The 25,420-nt window shown below is 39.4% G+C and overlaps 1 protein-coding gene across 4 annotated transcripts in view; it reads right to left on the bottom strand.

Moving 5' to 3' along the window:
• Gtf3c3 (general transcription factor IIIC subunit 3) overlaps window positions 1-24,470 on the bottom strand; it is a 37,806-nt gene extending 13,336 nt beyond the window's left edge. The window contains exons 1-15 of one of the 4 annotated variants that reach the window (XM_042688340.1): window positions 24,290-24,470; window positions 21,495-21,604; window positions 19,589-19,776; window positions 18,546-18,669; window positions 15,895-16,086; window positions 15,272-15,437; window positions 13,422-13,569; window positions 11,677-11,749; window positions 8,385-8,488; window positions 6,620-6,791; window positions 3,808-4,010; window positions 3,186-3,287; window positions 2,434-2,569; window positions 755-992; window positions 9-199 (exon numbers count right to left, since the gene is read on the bottom strand). In XM_042688340.1, the coding sequence (XP_042544274.1) occupies window positions 9-199; window positions 755-992; window positions 2,434-2,569; window positions 3,186-3,287; window positions 3,808-4,010; window positions 6,620-6,791; window positions 8,385-8,488; window positions 11,677-11,749; window positions 13,422-13,569; window positions 15,272-15,437; window positions 15,895-16,086; window positions 18,546-18,669; window positions 19,589-19,776; window positions 21,495-21,604; window positions 24,290-24,396 (2,254 nt within the window). In that variant the 5' untranslated portion in view covers window positions 24,397-24,470. Of the gene's footprint in view, window positions 1-8; window positions 200-754; window positions 993-2,433; window positions 2,570-3,185; window positions 3,288-3,807; window positions 4,011-6,619; window positions 6,792-8,384; window positions 8,489-11,676; window positions 11,750-13,421; window positions 13,570-15,271; window positions 15,438-15,894; window positions 16,087-18,545; window positions 18,670-19,588; window positions 19,777-21,494; window positions 21,608-24,289 lie in introns of all 4 variants that reach the window. The other 3 variants (XM_042688342.1, XM_042688341.1, XM_042688343.1) reach the window with 3 other exon arrangements.
• Between the last annotated feature and the right edge of the window lie 950 nt (window positions 24,471-25,420).

Below are 25,420 nucleotides of genomic sequence, written 5' to 3'. Positions count from 1 at the left end.
GCACTTACCAAGTGCATGCTTAAAGCTACCAGATACAAATGCATTGTGCCCATTTAAAACACACAGGGCATGATTGTCTGGGTATTTCAGCATTAGACGGAGACAGAAGCGGTGATGTCGTACATCTTGGGAGTGCATGGTAACTTGATTGAAAATATTCCATAGCTGGGCTTTATTGACATTTTCCATCACCATTATCCTACAATTGAAGAAAGTTGGTGGGGAGGAAATAAGATAATAGAACTCCCTGATTTCCAAGAGCATGCCTTCAGTGCTGTCCTTCCACACTGAAACGCACCTCCTCAACAAGGAAAAGCACACTGCTTCAATTTACTTTTGCAAATCCTTTACACAAGATAACATTTCCCAGAAAATGCTGCTTAAGTCAATATTTCTACATTATTCCTCTGATGTTTAACCAAACTCAGAAACCCAAAATGAGAATCGTGTTAGAAATTGTTTTAAAGACTTAACCCTCATTATAATACTATATGTCTCCCTTTCATATATGGGAGACTGAGGCATGAGAAGTTGAATGACCAATCCGTAAGTTTCAGGTTTGGGGTGTGAACCCTGGCGATGTAGCTCTCAAAGCATGCTCTCAAAAACTATCACAAGAATCATAAATGAACTGAACCAGAATAACAGGAGAGCTACAAATGAAAGAGCTTTTAATTCTTGAATATGAGAGGCTAAGCCAAAGTAAATACACATACTCTAGTAAAAGAATCAAATTACATTATTAGAAAGTCACCTGATATAGTTGTATGCCTTTCTGAAATTTCTGTCCAGAATTGCAGCAGACAGACCAAAATATTCTAGTTCTTTGCGTTTTTGTCTGTCATCATAAAATGAATAATACTCCAATGATGAATCTACAAGTAACTCAGCTTCTTCATACCGAGACAGGTCACACAAAGTGTATATGGCCTTCAAAAGAAGGTTCCACCAGTCATCTTTTGGCAAGACACTTGTGAGTACAGCAAATATTGCTAAAATGAGATCAACAGAAACCAGTTAGGACACTATATTTTCAGAAATAGCAGTATTAGAAAGAAAAACTCACATGACCAATTATAACATAAATTTAATAAAATGACCCTAAGGGCTTGAATTCCTGCTCTCTGCTCTCCTGAGGAAAACAAAAGTAGGGCAGTGGTCTGATTGCACTCTTTCAATAGGATCCCCTTCTGCTCTGGCTGCTGGACAATCTTCAAGCCTAGTTAATTCTCTCTGACAAATGTGCCTCCCCCTACTCTGATCAGTTAAAGAGGATTCTGTATAAATAAAATATTCAAATGCTGGCTTCAACAATTACTTCAAATATGTTTTTTAAATTCAGTATTCTTGATCTTTGTCTAATCTCTCTCTATATATAATATATACTTAGGAAACATGACCTAAAATATATGTGACAGAGGTAGAAGCTATTGAGATTAAACCCAGAATGAATGGAGAAATGGCAGTACTCTAGCTAACAGTCAGGTCCTCTGTTCTTCCTAAAACTCCAGCTCCTGTAACGGTGATTTAATAAACATTTGTTGAATTGAATTAATTGACAATGAAGTCATTTTCCACTAGATTAATATGTCCAGTTTATAACCAAATCATTACCAAAGTGCTTTCTCTAAGGAATAACCTCACCCAAACATACTGGACACTTTTTCCAGCTAAAAGTAGACTCTGTTAAAGTCCTACAAGACTGGGTCACAGCAATTTATTTTCAGAGTTTCTATGACTATTACTACCATTTTTCAAAAGTTAACTTGATAGAAAATGGAATACATATAATTGAAGTGATTCAAAATACTCTGTACTGTGTCATCTAATCAAAAACTTCTTAAAATACATTTTCTGCTTCAAGGGTCAAAATTAAGATTTAGTGTACGATTTCAATGAAAGATCCAGACAGATGTTTTCCTTTTAATTTTTGAAACTATTTAGGTTTATCTGGGTGCTGGTGGCACATTTCTGTAATCTTAGGTATTCAAGAAGCTAAGATCTAAAGGTCCCCCATTCGAAGCCAGCAGGAAAGAACAAGAGGCTCTTATCCCCAGTTAACCACCAAAGAAAGCCAGAAGTAGAGCTGTGGCTCAAGTGGTACAGTGATAGCCTTGAGCACGAAAGCTCAGGGACAGCACTAGGCCCCAAGTTCAAGCCTCAGGACTAGCACCAAAAAAAACAAAACAAAATAAAAAATTAGCCTTTTATCATCAAGTAAGTTAATTATACTGATTTAGATTAGAAAGTTATTTTATTTGAAAATTTTCAATTAGATTACTGTCTGATGTTACTTCATAAGTTTTCAGTTTAGCAAAGTTTTATAAAATAAAGCAACTTATTATCCTGCCCATGTAATTGTAACCCCTCTGTACAGTATGTTCTCAATTAAATTAAATTAAAAAAAAAAAGAAAAAAAATAAAGCAACTTACCTTTTGCATCATAATTTGCTGTCTCTTGGTCATTGTTGTCTGATATTTTGTCTCGTGATACTTTAATAAGGTAAAGATGCCTCTCTCCTGATTTGGAGCTGGAAATCAGACAAACCTGGGCTCTATTCATAGCTACCTGAAACAATAGTGATAATTACAGAGATATTTTAATCAATAAATATAAATAATGAACTATAAGTACCACAAAAAAACTCCTTTAATAAGATAAAAGAGGTCAGCTTATACAAAAAAATTAAAAATAGAATAAGCTGCTTTTTTCTTACCAAGAAAATTTTGGGTCACATTATTCAGCTTACAAAGAAAAATGAAGGTAATTCACATAAACTTTATAGTACCTTACAACATATATTACACATATACATTTAAGGTTGAGGGTGTTGCCTCCTTATAAAAAAGCCAAGTTTTTCAAAAGGATATCAGATTTGGAAAACATTTTTACAAAATGAGTAATCTTGGCATACAGAACTGACTTACAGAGCCAATAACGAGTAATATTGTAGTTCTTACATCTGTAAAATATTTTGAAATATTTGATGTCATTTACTTTACAGTTGTTTATATTAGCATATACAACCTTCCAGCTATATATCACTAATTTCTAAGTCTTTCACCTTTACCTGACTTTCCTTTAGCTTAATAGAGTAAAATAATTACAGAGTAGTATAATCCGTTAAAAAAAAAAGCCAAATAATGAAGGGACAAGGCTGACAGAGAGAGAGATCGTTACTCACTTTTAGAAGCATGGCTAGCATGGTCAGCAAGGTATCCATGTAACCGTACATTTTGCCTTGTGAAAACAAGAGAGTAGAACGATGAAGCAGTAACTTCAGTTCCTAAATAAACACAGAACAATGAGTATGACAAGTTCCTTTGCAATACCTGTTTATCTTCATAGGAGAGTTGTGTCTTTCTTTTATGGTTTTTTTTTTTTTTTTTTTTTTACAATAACTAAGATCCAGTATTTTAGAAGTTATTTAAAAGTGACTGACACTTAAGACTGAAAACTATTTTTCAAAAATATTGAGTTTAGGGCTGGGAAGGTGGCTCAGTGGTAGAGCGCTTGCCTTGCATGCATGAGGCCCTGGGTTCAATTCCTCAGTACCACATAAGCAAAAAAGAAAAAAGCCGGAAGTGGCGCTGTGGCTCAAGTGGTAGAGCGTTAACCTTGAGCTGAAGAGCTGAGGGACAGTGCCCAGGCCCAGGGTTCAGGCCCTACAACCAGACCCCCCCGCCCCCCCCAAAAAAAATTGAGTTTAATACACTAAAATAATACCTTAGTTAACACCTGTAACTTCTCTGAGAACATTCTAAAATACAATGAACCAAGAAGAAATATTTATGTTAGAAGCCCACCTGCTGTGCAGCATTGGCATCCTGCGCTAGAGTATCAGGATCATACATTGGTTCCAGAGCTTCCAGAGCTTTCTCAGGACGGCCCAGCTGCTGCTGAAGGGTAGAAAGTGAAATTCTTGCGTCCAAATGGAGTGGGGCCAGATCAACCACTTTGCCGTAGCTTTCAGCAGCTCGTTCCATATAGCCTAAGGCCTTTAAGCACTCTACAGTGATGGGAAAAGTGAGCATTAAATTACAGCTTTGTAAACTGGCCAAAATAATTTTTCTATTTAACTTATTGTTTTGTTTTTGCAACATGGCCTATGCTATAAAGTTAAGGTGACCTTAATATTTTGATCTTCCTGTCTCCTAAGTGCTGAGATTAGACATATGTCATCACAACTGGCTGTATTTTTCCATTTATATATACATATATGCACATATACATGTATATATATACATATAATGGCAATAATATTTCAAAATAATGAATGTATATACTTAATACTTCAAAACAACTTCTTTTCTGATCTCTCTTGATGGATCATCCAATTGGCCTGCAAATTCAAACTGTTTAAAGCATATAATTAGAGTATACAATTTAGTGTTTTGCTTTGTTCACTTAGCACTGTATTTGGCATTTTCAATAAGATAATAATCAAGTTGGTTATTTACCTATACTGACATAAAAGTTGGTTCCAAATTTTTACTCTAGTTATTCTACATTTAAAGCTGAAGTTTGTAACTGGCAGATCAATGTAATCCAGTATTTTTTAGGACACAGTGGTTTAAAAAAAAAAAAAAAAAGATTACTTGGCTACACTTAAAAAAATTTTTTTTTAATTTTTTTTTTGGGCATGTGTGTATGTGTGTGTGGGGGGAGGGGTGGTAATGAAACTTGAACTTAGCCTGTTTTTTCCACTCACGGCTGGCTCTACTACCTGAGCCATGCCTCTTCTTCTAGCTTTTTGCTAGCTAATTGGAGGTAAGAGTTTCTCAAAACTATTAATCCTAGGACCTTAGCCTAATGAGTAAATGGTATTATAGGCATGAGCCAACAAGTGACAGGCTTAAAATTATGGTATCTATAAAATGTTTGATAAACTTGACTTTGACACGTCCCCCTATTTCCATAGTGCACACAGCCCAGGCTGAGCAGCAGACCTTTCAACAGGATTCTCTGGCTGTCACCTCTTCCTCAGTCCACTCGTTTTTCCTACCTGCCAGGCTCCCAAGTTTTGAGACCCCCTTCCTCAATATAATCTACCTCCCTGTACCCTTTTCAATTCCCCTTTTTATTTCATCAAGTTCTTCAAAGTAAGACTACTAGACTCTATTCTTCAAACTATCAATCAATCACTACATCTCATCATGAATCCTTGTAACCTTTTCTTTTTTCGATCCTAATATAACATACTAATCTAGGCCCTCTCTTCATCCCTTTACCACCTCAATGATCTCCTAAAACAGTATTTCCTCCAATTGTTTTTATACCTCTTCTGACCATCTTTATGTAAAAATCTTGAAAATAAATTAGCATACTAATATAAATGGATCTGACAATGAGATTTTTTTTCCATGTTTTAGTTTCACAGGTATTTCATTTTATGTTGTGCTATAAACACCAAATTCCTCTTATGATCTTTCTTGATTTTTAGATGAGTCTGAGGTTTGACTTCACCTCATCTAGTCATCTGGGTTCAAATGTAAATGACAGAATAGTGAACATAACTAAACAAGATCATAAAGCATCTGGTATTAGTAAGTTGGAAGCAGTTTCAGTATCAACCTTACACAGGCAGTAACTCACACTCTGTTCCTGCCTTCAAAATTCTAATTCTACAAAGATAGCTTTTTATGACAGTATTGTATTTCAACTCATGTACACTCATCTAAACAGAAAAGTATTATTTCAATCAAGTGCTCTCTTTCCTTCTTCCTCTGTGAGCTATGGCCCTGAAGTATCAATCAGTTGTCTAGTTATAAAGAATTTTCTCTCATGTGGTATTCAAGGGTTATTAGAACTTTCAAACATCATGTGATATCTTAAACCAAACCTATTGTTTTTCTTTTTTGTTTTCATGTATTTATTTCTCTAGGAGATTTAGTACTCAAAATGAATGCTTTTCAGTTTACTGTGAACTTAGGCACAGTAAAATAAAATGACTAATAATAATCTAATCTTGAGCATGTGTGGCTCAAAGGGCAATGAAAATTACATTAAGTATTTTTTCTCAAAATAACATACTAAAATCTGTAAGTCTATTTGAAAAATCAAATTTAGTCCCAACTCTGATAATATATTACTAGAAACCAACATGTATAGTAAATCCAGGTCTGAAACAGGCATTGCTGGGTGGTAGTGCTTCATACCTGTAATCCTAGCTATTCAGGAGGTTGAGAATTGAAGATCAAAGCCAGGCCAGAAAAGTCTAAGACTCTGATCTCTAAGTAACCAGCAAAAAGCCAGAAGTGGAGCTATGGTTCAAGCAATAGAGTGCTAGCTAGCCTTCAATGAAAAAGCTCAGCATAATGTCCAGGCTCAGAGTTCAAGCACTCAAATCAATACCAAAAAAAAAAAAAAAAAAGACAGGCATTTATAGGAAATGTCCTTCGACTCACTGTTACCATTAAGCACATTATCATTACCAACAGCATGAATGTAATCACTCCATACTCTATCAAGACAATTTAAAACAGTGTCCTTAAAAAAAAACTGCCTGAAATCAGAACGAATCTAATGTTTTATATTGTCATCTTGGAAAGTTCTTTTTTTATGTGATTAAAACTTTTCCCTCAAACACCCTACCCTCCCCCCTAGAAAAAGTATTACCTGCATGCCGAAGCCAGACTACTGCTAGGTTGTATCTTTCAGAGCAAACTAGTGCACTGAGGAGGGGGAGTGCAGAATTATATTCACCAACATCCAGAAATGCTTCAGCAACATCAAGGTAAAGATCCCCCATATCTTCAGGATTCTGTTCCACCAGTGTTGTCAAAAGTGGCTAGACCCCAAATAAAAGACTAAAGTCAAACATTCATTACAAATGTGTATATCTAATTCTTTTTAACTTTCCTCAATAGTGGGAACTGAATCCAGAGCTTTGTTCTGCTATTTAACAAGCTATACTCTTAGTCTAACAGCTCTCACTTGAAATTATGTATCAATCACATCAGGTAAGCTGAAAAGGAGCAAGGCCTAATAAAAATAGCTTAAGAGATAATTTTCTATTTATTTCCAGATCTCAATTTAAAAGAACTCACACTTCCATCATTCACTCATCATCTGTTGAAAAAGCAGGTACTGGGCTGGGAAGGTGGCTCAGTGGTACAGCGCTTGCCTTGCATGCATGAGGCCCTGGGTTCGATTCCTCAGCACCACATAAGCAAAAAGAAAAAAAAGCTGGAAGTGGCGCTGTGGCTCAAGTGGTAGAGCGCTAGCCTTGAGCTGAAGAGCTGAGGGACAGCGCCCAGGCCCAGAGTTCAGGCCCCACAACCGGACCCAAAAAAGAAAAAAAGAAAAAGCAGGTACTGTAGAACCACGACCACTGCACTGCAGTGTCCTTCTCCATCAAGCCAATCATGTCTCCACTTCAGGGAGAGTGGGGGAGCTGGTATTTAGTAAAGCTCTTCCCTCACACAGTGTCATGGTTTACTTACTGCCTTATTTCTTTCAGTTCTTAATCAAATGTCACTTTTTTAGGGTATCTCTTTCCTAACTTCCCTATTAAAAACCAGCTTTCTCCCACCCCTGATAGTCTGTCTTTCTTGTTTTTCTCCAAAATACTCATCATTTAACAATATCCTATGCTGTAGAAATTTTTACTATTTGATGTCATTAAAACAAAGATATATGAAGTAGAGGTTTGTGTATATTACCCTGTACCTAATCCTAAGGTCAACAATGTAAATGCCTAGTACTATTTTTTCTTTCTTTTTTTCCCAGAGGTGGAATCATGCTAAATAGTCAACATTGACCTGAAACTCACTACGTAGCCCAGGCTAGCCTCTAACTTATGATCCTCTTAACTCCAACTTCCACGTGCTGTGATTATAGGCATGCGTATGGGGCCCAATACATTTTTTTTGGGGGGGGGGGGTCTGGTCGTGGTACCTGAACTCTGGGCCTGGGCGCTGTCCCTCAGCTCTTCAGCTCACTTCCGGGTTTTTTCTTTTTGTTTATGTGGTGCTGAGGAATCGAACCCAGGGCCTCAGGCATGCAAGGCAAGCGCTCTACCACTGAGACAACTTCCCAGCCCCCTCAATACATGTTTTATGTTCAGTGAAATATTTGCTTTAAAGGCGGCAAAAGAGAACAGGTGTAACAATTATTATTAGTTGTCTACAGGAACAATCTTAGTTCCTGATAGTTTTCATTTAAAAAAATATAAATTATAAGCCTAATTCTAAAACACTGTTAGCTTTTATTAGGTATTCACACAAAAGAAATTTGATGCTTATTATAACCCTCAGTTATTTAGGAATGTGAAAATTTACTGTCAATTTACATTTTTTTGTCATCTGGAGAAAAGACTGTGGATTTGATCTGAATTATCTTAATATTACTTCCATTACATGTAGAACTTAATGTTACTTACATTAAGTGGTTCAAGGATGTTGAGATGTACAAGGCAGACCATCAACTTGACCGTGATATCTATTGGAACACCATCAGGTATTGTGCAGGTAACACACTCTACAGCTGCAGAATCATCAAGTGGACAGGAAGACCCTATGAGCATGTTTCAACTGTGGGGCCAATATGGCAAGCTATCTTCCTTCTACAAACACATCACTCGAAACACTCAGTTCTAATTATAACTGCCATTCAATTCTACTACTAGATCCTTTGGCCTGAAGTCTGTACTTCATTTGCACTTAGACCTCCTGCTCCTTTCCTAAGGTCTTATGTACTTGCCCAAAAACATAAACTCCCATGCCTCCAATCAAAACTACAGAAAACTAAAAGACAAAAATGTCTACTATGTATGAAATATTTTTCTTCTTGAATTCAAAAGGCTCTTTTTAGTTTTTACAAAGACTAGGAAAAGAGGTAAAGAACACTGTTGTTTTCTAAAACTTCATTGCAGCAAGACAAGTTTTAAAACCCTAGTAGATTGAAAGACTTTGATACACATTTAAAGTATATTTTGTACAGTCAATTCCAATTATGTTCCTATGTTTGCATTTCAGCTAATCCTAAAGCACAGGACTACTGGTGACGTATCAAAAGCAGAATGAAATATTAAAATGCCTTAAAAATTAGTTTTATCTGTTTTACAGAGCTTGTCACCAATTGTAGTACTTCACAAAGTTACCAAGTCAGAGGAGGACATAGCCAATTAAGACTGATTTATTAGTGAACACCAAAATAACTGGTAACCAAAATTCAGCTTACATACATATTCTGCTAAGTGTGAAAGTAGAATTACCTAACATGGAAATTTACTTACCCTAGGCCATGAAATCCACTAGGACAAGGACCAGGTCTGTTTAACTCAAGCGCTATCTAGTATACTTCTGTAGATAGTAGTTATAGTAGTTATAGCTGCCTTTCTGAACAAGGACTACAATGTAGTCATTTAAATGAGCATCTGCTTACATTATATATGGGTTCTATTTCTAAATGCTAGCATGTGTGTCCCCTTGAAATTCTTACATTGAACCCTACCCAAATGGTATAATGTGATGGTATTAGGAGATGGGATCTTTGGGAGGTGACTGGGGCCTGAGGACCTAAAGCAGTATGGCCCTTTCTGCCAGGTAAAGTCATAGCAAGACAGAGCCAAGCAAGAAGAAAGGGGCCCTGGTAGATACCAAAATCTCTGTTGCCTTCATCTTGGACTTCCTAGTCCCCAGAACTGAATATATTTCTGCCATTTTTAGTAACACTAGATCTAAAGTATTTCAAATAGCCAAATGCACTAAAGACGTATAAATGAAAAGCCTTGCTTTTTAGATCAAATCATAAAGGTCAATTTTCAGAAAAGGGAAAGTTCAGCTCTACCCTAATTACACAGAAAGAGCATTTCATAAACTACAGGGCACTGCTACTCAAGTTGGAGTCTAAGAACCATGCCAATCCAAACTCATCACTAGGCAGCTAAGTACATAGCTTCAGAGCTAGTATTTAGATGTTATTACTTTGCCAACGTTAAGGTATATGTATAATCACACAGCTTATATATCATGAACTAACATTTAATCTCACCTTTAGAAAACCTGTCAGGCACCTCTAATTCTAGGACTCAGAGACTGAAGGAAGAGAATCAAGAGTTCAAGGTTAGCCTAGGATACATAAGTTGCTATCTTAATAAACTTGTCTTGGTGTCACTGAGTTTATTCTCCTGAACTCCCACTAGGTGTTTCACATTTAGAAGAATTAAGAAACTTGACCCTCGACAGCAATACTTAATCACCAACGGACATTCTCACTTTCAAAAATGCGTATGGGAAACAACCTTTGTAAATATTTCAATCTCCAATCTTCTACACATCTTCTTCTTTAGTTATTTTAGCCAGATGCCAGTGGCTCACACCTGTAATTCTAGCTACTCAGGAGGCTGAGATCTGAGGATCACAATACAAAGCCAGCCCAGGCAGTAAAGTCTGTGAGACTCTTATCTTCAATTAACCACCAAAAAGAAAGAAGTACTGCTGCAACTCCAGCCTTGAGCGCAAAAGCTAAGAGACAGCATCCAGGCCCTGGATTTGAGTTCTAATACTAGCGCATGCACACATACCACACACACATACACACACATACTTTACTGGAGAATGATCTCAGGTCTCAGACATGCCAGGCAAAGAATCCAGCACGAGCTACACCTCTAGCCCTTTATTTTTTTGAGACAGGATTTTGCTATCTAGCCCAAGTTGTGCTGCAACTCATGATCCTTCTGCCTCTACTTCCTGAATACTGGGATTATCAAAGTGCAGTATTAAGTAGAATTTTTAATAGTAGACCATCTTGGGGAAGGCATGATGGTATGTGCCTTTAACCCTAGCTACTAGGGAGGCAGAATTAGAAGGATTGAGTTCCAAAGCTAACTCACACAAAACCATGAGACTCTATCTGAAAGACTAAAAGCAAACAAGGATGAGCAAATGGCTCAAGTGTTAAAGAGAACTTGCTTAGCAAGCCAAAGCCTTGTCTCCAATCAAGTATCAAACATACACACAATAGTACAGCATTTTAAGTCCCTTTAAGTCTTTTTTGAAAAGACAATTGATATAGGTATAAAATAATTTTTTATTGTTGTTATAATTGTTATTGGTGCCAGAACAGGGACTTAAATTCAGAGTCCATCACTCTGCTTGCTTATTCATGGCTGATGCTCGACCACTTGAGCTACACCTCCAGTTATCTAGAGATAACACTCTCAAAGGCATTTGTATTCTGGCTGGCTTTGAACCACAATTCTCTGATCTCAGTCTCCTAAGTTAGCTAGAAGTGAGACACTGGCACCTAGCAATCTGAAAGTTTTGATAAGCTGATAATAACTTATTATTTTTCCTATACAAATTAATGAAAAAGACTTATTGGTCAGGAGAAACAGCAAGTTCAAACAGATATACTAAGAAATAAAAGAAACACAAAACATTTTTTTTTTTTTTTTTTTTTTTTTTTTTGGGTCCAGTCGTGGGGCCTGAACTCTGGGCCTGGGCGCTGTCCTTTAGCTCTTCAGCTCAAGGCTAGCGCTCTACCACTTGAGCTACAGCGCCATTTCCGGCTTTTTTCTTTTTGCATATGTGGTGCTGAGGAATTGAACCCAGGGCCTCATGCATGCAAGGCAAGCGCTCTACCACTGAGCCACCTTCCCAGCCCCACAAAACATTTTTTAAAACTTAGTAAACCAATACAAGAAAAATACCAAAAGAAACTACAACCTTCATTCTCTTCTGAGGTGCTTTCTTCTGACATTTTTTTTTCTAGTGCTATTCCAGAAAAATCTGTAATAACCTAAAAAAATAGGAAAGAAAGATTTAGGAATTTTTTCATAAAGCAAATATTTGTACAATTAATTCAAGTAATACCTATAATCAAGTAATACTTATAAAAATGGAGTATAGCCGGGTGCCAGTGGCTCACGCCTGTAATCCTAGCTACTCAGGAAGCTAAGATCTGAGGATCGTGGATCAAAGCCAGTCTGGGCAGTTAAGTCCATGAGACTCTTATCTCCAATAAAAGTCTCTACTATCCTTTCATGCAATTGTTCCTAACATATTTATAAGATGACGTCTTTGTTGCTTTGTATGTCCCTCCCCCATGGTATAACCCCTGCTTTCACTGTATTTGATATTGGTATAATTTGTGGAGGGGAAGGGAAAAAAACAAATCGTTTAACTAGGGATACAGGTGGACCCATTGCAACAATGAGATGTACAAGTTGTTATGTCAAAAAACGAACTTTACAACTTTGTTGGGGGGTGAGGGGAGGACCGGGTGGGGGGAGGCGGGAGTATGGGAAGGGATGGGAAGGGGAAATAAAGGGGAAACAAAGAGATGGCAACAATACTTGATAAGAAATGTACTCGTTATCTTGCCCATGTAATTGTAACTCCTCTGTACGGTATTCTCACAATAAAAAATAAATAAATTACAAAAAAAACTACTACTAGAAAACCGGAAGTGGTGCTGTGGCTCAAGCAGTAGAGCGCTAGCCTTGAGCTGAAGAGCGCAGGGACAGTGTCCAGGCCCAGAGTTCAAGCTCCACAACCGACAAAAAAAAAAAAAAAAATGGAGTATAAAAAGAACAGTAGAGCCGGGCACTGTTGGCTCACGCCTGTAATCCTAGCTACTCAGGAGGCTGAGATCTGAGGATTGTGGCTCAAAGCCAGCCCGGACAGGAAAGTCCATGAGACTCTTACCTCCCAATAAACCACTAGAAAACCAGAAGTGGTGCTGTGGCTCAAGTGGTAGAACGCTCTCGCCTTGAACTGAAGAGCGCAGGGACAGCACCCAAGCCCAGAATTCAAGCCCCACAACCAATAAAAAAAAAACAAAAACAGTAGGTCTTTTTAAAATAAGAAATCCTCACTGATAAACATTTTATATCACATTAATATTAAAGATAAAAAATAACCTAATTTCCCCCCAAGGAACCATGAGAATTTAGTCAAGGGCATCACTCCTCTGTTGGGTCTTGCTACCATGAAGCGTAGACACACTGGCACCCATGGTAATGGCAATATTCTCTATCATTTGATAACTCCATTTCATGTTTCATACACAATTACAACAGAATCGAGAAATCTATTATGAATGTGTAATCCTTAAGAATATAATTTAAAGCATAATTAAAACAAGAAATTTGCTGGGTGCTGGTGGCTCATGCCTGTAATCCTAACTACTCAGGAGGCTGAGATCTGAGGATCACCATCCAAAGCCAGCCCGGGCAGAAAACTCCATGAGACTCTGATCTCCAATAAACCACTCAGAAAATCGGAAGTGGTGCTTTGGCTCAAGTGGTAGAGCACTAGCCTTGAGCTGAAGAGCTGAGGGACAGCACCCAGGCCCAGAATTCAAGCCCCATGACCAACAAAAAAAAAGAGAGAAATTGCCAATTTTTAAGCATTTCTGGAACACAAAGTATGTTCAAAAATCTAAGAGAAAAACACATAAACATTCCTACCTCCAAAGCTTTGTCAAACTGCTTATTAGAAATATATAGTTCAGCTGCTATGTTAACATCTTCCATGGAGACTAGGCCCTGGTGCTTTGAGAAAGCTTCTTCAATGATGTTAATAGCTGAAGTACTGTCATTGGCTTCATAGTAACTCCTAAAAGAGTGAGTGGATGAATACTTAATTCCTTAAGCCATCTAACAATTAACTATTTTCATTTTCTGAAAACTGAGAGAAAAAAATTTTTTTTAAAAATCACGATAAGTACTTTGGCTTTCTGGGCAGCACTATGATGGCTGAAAAAGAAAACATTTAGTAAAGGTGGTAAAAGGGGGCCACGAGGACAGTGGTCAACTCATTTGCTAAGAAGGCTTTATATGAAGTGAAAGCACATGCTACATGTACTGTAAGGAATCAGTGCTGAGGGTATGGCCAGTGGTTAAGTGCTTGCCAATGGATTTTGCTCTAATTAATAACCACTAGCCTCAAGGGGGCTCACTGTATCTATCCGACTACTTCTCAGATTTGAACCTGCATGTAAAATCAACTATGTATCTGTAAAAGGACACATTCAGATCCAATAGAGTTGGACTCAGATCTTGCATTTCCGACAACTCCTGAGTAGTGTAAATGCTGCCAGTTTGTGAGCTAGTAAGGTTCTAGACAGTAATCTCACAACTTCTCTCTTCAGACCTCTTTATTCTCATGTCGTTTGTATATTATCAAGAGAATCTGATCAAATGTCCCACACACTCCCAACATGTCTACATGCTGACCAGCATGGCCGTCAGTATACATGTGTACTGGTCTTCTCCATCAGTATATATAAGTCCAACTGCCTCTGGATCCCATTCCTTCTAATCTTCTCAAGGATATTGCTTAAGAAATTGTCCCTTCTCTCATAAAACTTCAGTATGTCTCCCAATTTCTATTATTACCTTCTAAACATAAATAGAACTTTTCCCAGCTTAAAAATCTTACCTCTACACCTCATTCCTCTATTCCACTGGAAATTCCTCCAATGAGTTGCCCATCCCTCACAGTTTCCAGTGCCTCGCCTCCATTCTTTTTAACCTAATCCAATCATCTTTGCCTCTTGCCAAAACAACTCTCATCATCAGTTCTCAATGTTTATGTAGTGACCTCTTTGCTACACTGCACATGGATGATTATCTCACTTCCTGGAGTACCTTCTTCCACAAAATTCTGTAACAGCATGTTCTCTGAGTCTCTTCTTCTTTCACTGGCCACTTTCTTTTAATTTCCCTACTGTTTCTTCCTCTTCTCCCTGACTTCTAAGCACCGCAGTACTACCTCAGGGTTCACACCTTAAAACTCTATGCCTTTACCCATCCACAATCTGACTACTTCTCACTGCCTCCTGCTGTTGGTATTCTAGCCCAATTTACTATTTTCACTATGACATACTATTTCCCACTGGTCTCCTAACACTCTTTAATCTAGAACCAAAACAATAGGCAGAACTGATAACATTTAAGTCAGATTAGGTCATTTTTCTATTCAAAACACTCCAGTTGCTTCCAAACATACTCAAAGTAAAAGACAAAGTCCTCATAATAATCCACAGGGCCAACTTAAAAGAACATGTTCCAATTTTTAGCTTCTGAGCAATAGAAATGTAACGTTTTATGTAAAAATTTCTAAGGAATCACAGTTGACTTAAAAACAGAAAAGTACTAAGGAGAAAAACACCTCATCACCTAGGCAAAATATAAAATATAGAAGGCAAAACACTTCCAACCTCAATAAAACATATACTCTATTTCAAATACATGCTTTGATTTACAAAATACAATGACTGAAAAAAATATATATATATGTATAACCCCAAACTTACTTTGCCATGTCTCTAGCCAATTGCATAAAACGTTCTCCATCAGATGGAGACAAGAGATTTAAAATTCGCCTGTAACCATCCATTGCCATCTTATGATCACCCATCTGCTCATAAAGGCTTGATCGTTCCCACAGAAAACGGACATTAGTAGGTTCATATTTAAGAGCTAGAAAGAAAGAATAAAAATTACATTATCAAAACAAAGGTGCATGGTAACTAGAGGTGACTCATCATCATCTCAGATACAACTTTAATTCTCCGAGGCAAAGAAGGAAATTATTCTGGAATAAATTTATCTTCACAATAACTCTTGACTAGTTTTAAGACCAAACAGACCCTGAGTCTCCAAAGCAATCATCTTGATTTGGTCACTCCAGTCTGATGTTAACTCTCAGGTAACAGCTTTACCTTGCGTGGAAATTTAAAGCATTGTTCATCTACTATCTTTGTGCTGCATTAACTCACATTATAAAGTTGCTGATAAACAGGGACCTCAGATACCCCAAGTACCAAGTTTATTACCCCAAAATACATTTCAGCTAGCATTACAACCCAGAAGAGCAAGTGCAATAACCCATATACTATGAAACATATACTCAAAGTGAGAAAAATATTTCAATTACCTTTTGTATAGCAAAAAATAGCCTGCTTAATATTGTCTTGTTCCAGAGACATTTCTGCCAGTCTAACCCACTCTTCTGTGTCACTGGGATTTAAGTGGGCAGCAATCAACTCAAACTGCAATGATTTCTCCATGTCACCTTGATCCTCATATATCATGGCAAGAGTAGAGAATGGCTCATAAGCCAGAGGAGCTAAAATAAATGAAAGAAAATAAAAATGAATTCCACCACTAAGAGATTTAAAGTGATGTCAATCCCATGATTCAAACTGTGGATCAGTTTTCTAATATTTAAACTCTTTAACTCACTCTATCAGAATTATACAAACTATTTTCATGGAACTTATAATAAATATTAGATTATATGTGTTCTACTTAAGTTTCTTATACTTTTAGGTTGTTATTTAGACAAGGTCTTGCTATAATGCTTGGGCTGGCTTCAAACATGCTATGTAGCTCAAACTTCTAGTCCTCCTGGCTCAGCCTAAGAACTGGGATAACATAGTTGTTATTTTTAGCATTATTTTGTAGCTTTTTTGGGGGGGGGGGGGGGTGTCCAGTCGTGGGGCCTGAACTCTGGGCCTGGGCGCTGTCCCTTAGCTCTTCAGCTCAAGGCTAGTACTCTACAACTTGAGCCACAGTGCCACTTCCAGCTTTTTTCTTTTTTTGCTTATGTGGTGCTGAGGAATCCAACCCAGGGCCTCATGCATGCAAGGCAAGCACTCTACCACTGAGCCACCTTCCCAGCCCCTGTAGCATTTTTTAAAGCATTATGCTTCTTTTAACAACATATAATTTCATGAAACCTCTAAATTCTAATCTTCCTTTTAAAAAAATCTCTTCACTAAGGTTAACCTGGTTTACTAACTTGGCAAGTTTACCCCAATACACATCAGCCACATCAGTGGGATTGAGTTCTGATGATCCAACTCACACAACTGAAAGTATGGGTTAAAGGATGCCTTAGCAACACCTAAACTCAGGATAGCAAACTGAGTACTTAATTTGCATTTCTGAAATACTGACAACAAAATTCAGAGATTACTAAAAATCAAAGTCAAAGATCAGTTCTAAAAAGATTATAAACTGAAATGAGAAACAGGAAGCAAAATACCCTGAAGAAAAAAGTTCAGTTAATCCTATTCTGATAGAATAACTTAAAAAAAAAAAAAAGCAGAACAAGGAGTGGTGGTTCACACCTGAAATCCCAGCACTCAGGGACCAGCGGCTACCCTGGGCCATATAGCAAAACCATGAGAAAAATAATTTTTTTAAAAAAGGAGGAAGAAAGGAGAAAAAACAGTGGTCACAAATTACCCTAATGAATAATCCAAGAATTAAAATAAGACTTCTAAAAGTACTCTAGTCTAATTAAATACCAAAATATAGAAAGGTAAATTTAAAGTTTTCTGTATTATAATTACCCTAGCCACGCTACAGAGTGTCAAACCGACAATGATCAGGAAACAATGTGATTTAATCAAAAAACAATTTTCAGAGATGTTCATCAATATGTCAAAGACGGGTCCTTTAATCAAGAGATAAAATGACAAATTTAACAGTATTTTAACACTGCCAAATCTGGAAAATGAAAGGAATAAAAGAGCACTCCTCAAGTGATTTTAACATAACATGGTCTCCATTTTTTTTTAAACAGATATGGTTTTACTTTTTATTTTTTATTTTTGTTGGTCATGGGGCTTGAACTCTGGGCCTGGGTGCTGTCTCTGAGCTCTTCAGCTCAAGGAGAGCACTCTACCACTTCATGCTCTCCATTTTAACAAACATACCAAGGCTGAGGGTGTAACCCAGACTCAAATCCCTGCACCACAATAAATAAAAAATATATTTAGGGCTGGGAAGGTGGCTCAGTGGTAGAGCGCTTGCCTTACATGAATTTAGGCCCTGGGTTTGATTCCTCAGCACCACATAAGCAAAAAGAAAAAAGCTGGAAGTGGTGCTGTGGCTCAAGTGGTAGAGCACTAGCCTTGAGCTGAAGAGCTGAGGGACAGTGCCCAGGCCCAGAGTTCAGGCCCCACGACCGGACCCAAAAAAAAAAAATATATATATATATATATATATACACACACACACATAAATAAGAAATAAAAAACATTTAACAAGCCAGGTACTGGTGGCTCACTCCTGTAAACATAGCTAATCAGGAAGTTAGAATGTCGGGATGCTGATTCAAAATCAGCACTGACAGAAGAGTCCATGCGACTCTATCACTAATTAATCAGCAAAAAGCCTGAAGTAGAACTGTGGCTCAAATTGTAAAGAGCCAGCCTTGAGTGAAAAAACCAAGTGAGAGCATGAAGCCCTGAGTTTAAGCCCCAGCACCACTGCCAAAAAATAAACTGATTAATTAAATTAACAGTACAAAAATCTAAAATCCCTAAAATGAAAAGAAACAGAAACTAAGAGCAGGTAAAAGTGTAATAAATATTGATGGTATTTCCCTGAGTCATAGCCTGTGGTTCTCACTTGTTTGGTAATAACTCCTATTGAATGTGAAAAGAAGGTAACTGTTACCAGAAGCAATTACCTCCAACTTCTGAATATATTTTGCAAATAATGCAATGAAGAGCTCCCTCAATAGAGTTACTGAGTAATAAATGCTATTATCAATAGAATCCCCACAGAAAACACCTTGTCTTATGATTTCCATGCACATCAATATTGCCTCTTCACGTTCTCCTCGAGCAAAGCGAATATTGGCTTCTCCCATGAGACCTCTCAGAGCTCTGGGAAGTTTACTCCGAGGTCTTTTCTCCTGTGTATAAAAAAGATATGGAGCTATGCTAAAATACAGTAGTACAAGCTTAAACTTCAATTCCAACTATATTCATATCGGAAATAATGTAACTGAAATTTCCCTCTCAACCTTAAATCTTCTAAACCCAGAACTAAGTACTAAAGTGACAATTGTGATTCTTTAACATTAAAGTATAATTGTAAGGCGAATAAAAAGTAAAAGTCCAATGCAGAAAAGAACAGGTGATCATATGATATTCTACAGAGAAAGGAGCATCTAAGAAGGTAAAAACAAAACTCACTCCTTTGGAGAAAGTTCAAAACACAGTAAAATATATAAGCAAAGCAAAATTCCAATGGTAAGCAATTGCTAAATGACTGATTAAGAGAATGAATTGACTTACATGCTAGGAATCTTGTATGAGATGCTCTACTAAAGAAACTTCTTTCAAATTTACGAACTCAGAATGAACTTGGTTAAAAAAATACTTTACTATGGACTTTTCTTTTTTTGGTTGGTCATGGTACTTGAACTCAGAACCTGGGCGCTGTCCCTGAACTTTTTTGCTCAAGGTGAGCTATCTACCACTTTGAGCCACAGCTCCATTCCCAGTCTGCTGGAGGTTAACTGGAGGTAAGAAAGCGTCTCATGGACTTTCATGCCCTGGCTGAGTTTAAACCAGTGATCCTTAGATCTTAGTATCCTGAGTAGGTAGGATTACAGGCATGATTACAGCACCTGGCTAACCTTTCAATAGAAAAACTACAATACATACTGACACATGAATAACTATGGTTCTTGTAAAAACTGAAAAAAACATCAAGGAGTGTGTTCCCTTTCTTTCTTTGTACTATTTTCCCAGTACAACTTAAAGCTTCCTTTTCAATGACGATGTCACCTTACACTGTTCATAAACACCAAAAAAGGAACAATTTACTTTCATCATTTTCTTGGTCTCACGATTGAGAACCATCTCCAGTACAAAGACATCCCCAGCAGTGGGCTGCTCTGGTGTTTCCTCCTCTTCCTCCTCTTCTTCCTCTTCCTCCTCATCATCTTCAGTCTCTCCAAGCATGGAAGCAAAGACCTTATGAACAGACTTACTCACGCCATCTGATGTTTCTCCTAAGGAAGACATGTTGAGGTTGAAAAAAATCTTCAGAATACTCAGTAGTCAAAAGAAAACAGCACTCTAGTTTCCCAAATATCAAACAACATCATCCAGCTTTAAAGTGAAATTCAGTAAATGAACTCTCCCCCAAAAATACAAAGAGAAACTGTCAAAAGCCCCATTTTTTATGACTCTACAAGAATGGCTGGATCATCCTTTAGGCCTCATTCAGACATATAGGCAAAACTATTGAGGTAACAGAAGTACAAAAGCTCAAATACAGTACCCAAGCCCCGAGTTCAAGTTCCAAGACTTACACTCATTCTCTCTCTCGCCCTCCCTCTCTCTCTCTCTCTCACACACACACACACACAAAACCCTATCTGCATAATGTGTACAAAAGGAGCTCAAGAACAAGAATTTGGAAGTGGTATTAAAGCAATGTCCAGGAGAAAAAAGGAAACGTCCTGGAGACCATATATTCCTATTAAGTTTTGTCAAAGCTCCCTCAAAACTGACCCCTTTGTCTGTTCCATATACATACTCACACTCACCAAGAGTCCTGGCAACAATGTGACAATTTTTTTAAGGAAAAAAAATGTGACAATTCTTTCCTAGGATATATGCAGCCTTGTATCTCTTTAAATATGATAGGATTATTCTGGCAGAGGTAGCCGGTTCTTAAGTACTTAACTGCTCATGGTGAGAAGTGGACTCAACTACACAGATAAGGAAGGATGTACTGGCTGTTAGAACAACTTCGGCCCCTTTTCCTACCACACTAGTCTGGAAAACTAAGAAACTGTAGCCTCAATTCTCTTTCCTCTTTTTTCCTTCTTTCCTACATGGTTTAGGCAGGTAGGCATAAAGCTTGTTTTCTTCCAAAGGCTTCTGTAGTCTTGTAATAAAGGCTTACTACTACCAACCAAAACTAGCCTAGTTCAGCTCTCTGATCAGGCCCTACACACAAATCTACATCCTAGCTGACAGTTCAGCATCTTAGGTAAAACTTGGCAAGGGCAAATGGATACCATGAGCTACTATCAGCATTCTCATCATTAGAAAAGTTTATCAATCACTGGAAATGAATAAATTTGCATATAGGTTGATAAAGTAGGCTTTAGTCTGAATGCACTAACCAAACCTAGTATCTGGACATGAAAAATGAAGGAAGGACTGAATCCTAAACCAAGGCAGCATGTCGTATGTCTACACAGTATGTACGTGTATCTGATCAGCCTTCTGGTATGACAAGGGTAGAAGGAAGTTAGTTTGTAAAGAAGTATAATTGGGGAGAGGTTAGTGTGGAAGTATTCTGTAATTGAGAGGGCTAATTTAAAACATCATAACACCAAATTACCCCCAGTTCAAAAAAAAAAAGTTCTGGGTAGAAGGAAGTTAGTTTGTATAGAAATATAATTTGGGAAAGGATAGTCTGGAAGTATTCTGTAACTGAGAGGGCTAATTTAAAACATCATAACACCAAATTACCCCCGTTTAAAAAGTTCCCCAGATGAGTATATCTATTTGAAATACTGTTCTACCAATGAAATTTGCCAAAATAACCATTATTATATATAATGGCTGAAAATATTTGAGCAGCTACTATATATCAAACACTATTCTTCTGATAAACCATAACACAGTATCAGGGCAATGAAAAAGAAAATGTTTTCACTAAATTACTCAGATACTCAACATTTAACTTGCGTAGCAAATGATCTTAACATACCTTCATTGCCATCTTTGTCCTGGGATTTGGTAGAGCTGATCCCTGACGATGATGGAACTTCAGAATCATCTGGATTCTCTTCAGCTGATAATTTTCCTTTTTCCTGAAGATTTGAATTGAAAATTAGTTAACTGATCCCAAAAACTAGTGATTGACTCTTTCCAGTTGAGAATAGAACCTGTGCCTAATTTCTACTAATAAAACAAGTCTCCACACATACATAATATGTCAAATCTAAATTTCACAATGAATATCTGGCAATATTTCTGCAACTGCCATACATTTTCTAGTACTTAGATCTTATCTTTTGGTCTAAATAAGTCATGTGTTTAAAAACAAAAAAGGATCATGATGACTTTTCTAAATCTAACACTTTTAAAAGACATGACAGGGGGGCTGGGAAGGTGGCTCAGTGGTAGAGCACTTGTCTTGCATGCATGAGGCCCTGGGTTCGATTCCTCAGTACCACATAAGCAAAAAGAAAAAAGCTGGAAGTGGTGCTGTGGCTCAAATGGTAGAGCGCTAGCCTTGAGCTGAAGAGCTGAGGGACAGCGTCCAGGCCCAGAGTTCAGGCCCCACAACTGGACCCCCCCCCCCAAAAAAAAAGACATGACAGGCACTTAATAGTCAAAATAAGAAATCATCAGTTAACTTCAAGAAGTTCGATTATGTTGTTCGATTATGTTTATTTTCCCATGGACTTCAGAAAAGTAAGATGTGTGGATAGTCCATTTTTTCCCTTTTCTTGATAAACATGAAAAATAAGGCATAAAGTACAGTCATGATAGTGCATGCTCTTAATCCTAGCTACTCCCAGAGGTTTAGATCCAGAGGACAGCAGCTCAAGGTCAGCTCTGGCAAAAGTTCACAACAGAAAAAGACCCCATCTCAACAGAAAAAGCTACTGTGTAATGGCATGGCCTATGTTCCCTGCTATTGAGGGAAGCATAGCTAGGATCTCAAAAATAACCAAAGCCAGCTGGGAATGTGGCTTAGTGGTGTAGTGCTTGCCAACCATGCATGAAACCTTGGGTTCGATCCCTCAGTACCACATAAACAGTAAAGGCCGGAAGTGGCACTGCAGCTCAACTGGTGAAGTGTTAGCCTTGAGCAAAAGCAGCTCAGGCCAGGCCAGGTCAGCCCTGAGATCAAGCCCCAGGACTGGCAAAATAATAATAACCAAAGCCAAAAGGGGTGAGGGTATGACTCAAACGGTGAGAGTCTGGAAGCCCTGAATGCAAACTCCAGCACTGCCAAAATAATAGTAATAATAGTAATAATGAAAAAAGATATAATTAAAAATACTCTTCTCATCAGACAAGTACATTCACATTTTTTGGAGGAGGAGGGTCCGGTCGTGGGGCTTGAACTCTGGGCCTGGGAGCTGTCCCTCAACTCTTCAGCTCAAGGCTAGCCCTCTACCACTTGAGCCACAGCGCTACTTCCGGCTTTTTTCTTTTTGCTTATGTGGTGCTAAGGAATCGAACCCAGGGCCTCATGAATGCAAGTCAGCGCTCTACCACTGAGCCACCTTCCCAGCCCCTACATTCACATTTTTTTGTGTGAAGATTCCATCACATCAATAGAAGGCTCCGCGGCTATTACAGGAGCTGGGGGTTCAGGTTGCAGCTATGCAGCTCTCAGTGGTAGCTCTGGGATGGGAGTGGGAGGAGCTCAACCCTTCCGTTTAGAAATGGAAAAACTGGAGAAACTACCAGGCTTTGGTGGCTCACGCCTGTAATCCTAGCTACTCAGGAGGCTGAGATCTGAGGATAGTGGTTCAAAGCCAGCCGGGGCAGGAAAGTCGTGAGACTCTTATTAACCACCAGAAAACCGGAAGTGATGCTGTAGCTCAAGTGGGAGAGCACTAGCTGTGAGCAAAAAGTTCAGGGACAGCACTGAGCTCCTGAGTTCCTAGCTGTGAGCAAAAAGTTCAGGGACAGCACTGAGCTCCTGAGTTCAAGCCCCAGAACTGGCAAATAAATAAATCAGTGTAGAGTAAAATGTAATTCAACTGACGTGTTTCTACATAGCGTGGTTCTCACATCGGTGTACTCAGTTAATGAAAATCCAAAATTTGCTTGGGGAATGATGAGCAAAAAAGATCAGAGACAGCGCTCAGGCTCTCAGTTCAAGCCCCAGGACCGGCACAAAAGAAAGAAAAAAAAAAAGGAAGAAAGGAAAAGAAGAGAAACGGAGCCCTGATGAAGAGAGGCGAGTAGCCGGCCCACGGTTACAAAGCGCTTAATGTCGAAGCTAGGATTTGAACTAGTGAGACTCCTGCGCTCCGTTAAAGCCGCAGCCGCCCGGCCTAAGAGCCTGGGGGAGGAGCGGGCGCCAAGACCCGAGACTTCGGCGGGGAAAACGTCTGCGGGGGAGCCACGGCGGGGGGGGGGGTGGGGGGGGGGGGGGGGGGGCGAGAAGTGCCGGGTTTCCGAGCGCGAGGGGGGAAGCTGCGGGCCCCGCCGTCCCGCCCCCCCCCGCCCCGCCTCCCCGCCCGTCCCGTCCCCCCCCCCCCGCCCCCGCCTCCCCCCCCCGTCCCGTCCCCCCCCCCGCCCGCCCCGTCCCCCCCCGCCCCGCCTCCCCCCCGCCCCGCCCCGTCCCCCCCCCCGCCCGTCCCGTCCCCGCCCGTCCCGCCTCCCGCCCGTCCCCCCCCCGCCCCGGCCCCCCCTGCCCGTCCCGTCCCCCCCGCCCCGCCTCCCCCCCCTCCCCCCCCGCCCCTCCCGCCTCCCCCATCCACCCCCCCCCCCCCCGTGGGGCCGCACGCCCAAGGGCGCCCCGGCCGGGCCTAGCGTCTCACTTTCTTCTCCCGGGTCTTCCTCTCTTCCCTCCGCCTCTCGAACTCTTCAAAGGAGATTTTCCCTTCCAGGTAGTCGATGAGTTCTGGACTGAACCCCGACATAGCTGCAGACTCGGCTCAGGCGGCCCCGAGACAGAGAAGCAAAGGGCAGCAGCCACGACTTGAACTGGCGTACCCGGAACGCTAAGAAGACGGACGGAGGGACAGACCTGACGTCCGCCTGGAAACACGCCCGACCGGCTCTGCGGTCGCCGCGCTCGGGTTCCGGGCGCCTTTTGCGCCCGGGCCTTCGGGGGCGGGGCGGGCCCAGACGCTCTCCAGGCCTGCCTCCCTCGGCTCCCCATCCACCTTCATAAAGCAGGTGGGAAGTGTGCGTCAAGACGTATGGGCTGGAGGTGTAGCACACCTCCATTTTTAAAAAGAATCAAGCAGTTGGAGTCAGACATTGTTACCCACCTAGGCCATCTTGGGCGTATTGCATACTTCTCTCAAGACAATCCTTAGAAGTGGACCTTACTTCTAACACTACAATCCTGTGTAGGATAAAAACTAAAATTATTTTGTTTTATTTTCGGTTTAAGCACCAACTCTACCACTGATCTACGACCACACTCCTAACAACCAGGATTTGAAATCTACTCTCTGACTTTAAAGCCATGATAGTATTAATTATGATGATGCAGTTTTCCCTCAGTGGAACTATTTTCAAGTCCTACACACTTCTCTGGGTTGCATGTTTTTGCTTGTCCTATTCTAGAAACACTAACAATAAACATATTGAGAACAGCTTTAGTTGTTCTATGCCAGCTTGGAAATTTGTACTCAAACACATCTGTGGGGTGAACAAATGCAGCAGTAGTACTTAACTTGTGGGTGGAGATGGGAGGGAAAAAACTGGGAGAGAGTGAACAAAGTGGTGACATTGTCCAAAAAGAAATGTATTCTTGATCTGATTTATATAACTGTGACTCCTCTGTACATAACCTTTATAATAACAATTAAAATTAATTAGCTAAAACCACATTTTAAAATCATATTATATAGAAATGTAAGTGCCTTTGGAATCTGGATCTGGGGAATTGAGTTAATACTCAGCAGAAGTTAGAGACAAATTATAGAGAGGTTA

This window comes from Dipodomys spectabilis, unplaced genomic scaffold (assembly GCF_019054845.1).
Source record: "Dipodomys spectabilis isolate Male_0828 unplaced genomic scaffold, ASM1905484v1 ptg000115l, whole genome shotgun sequence".
Classification (NCBI taxonomy): Eukaryota; Metazoa; Chordata; class Mammalia; order Rodentia; family Heteromyidae; genus Dipodomys; species Dipodomys spectabilis.
This window is presented reverse-complemented; position numbering and strand designations above follow the sequence as displayed.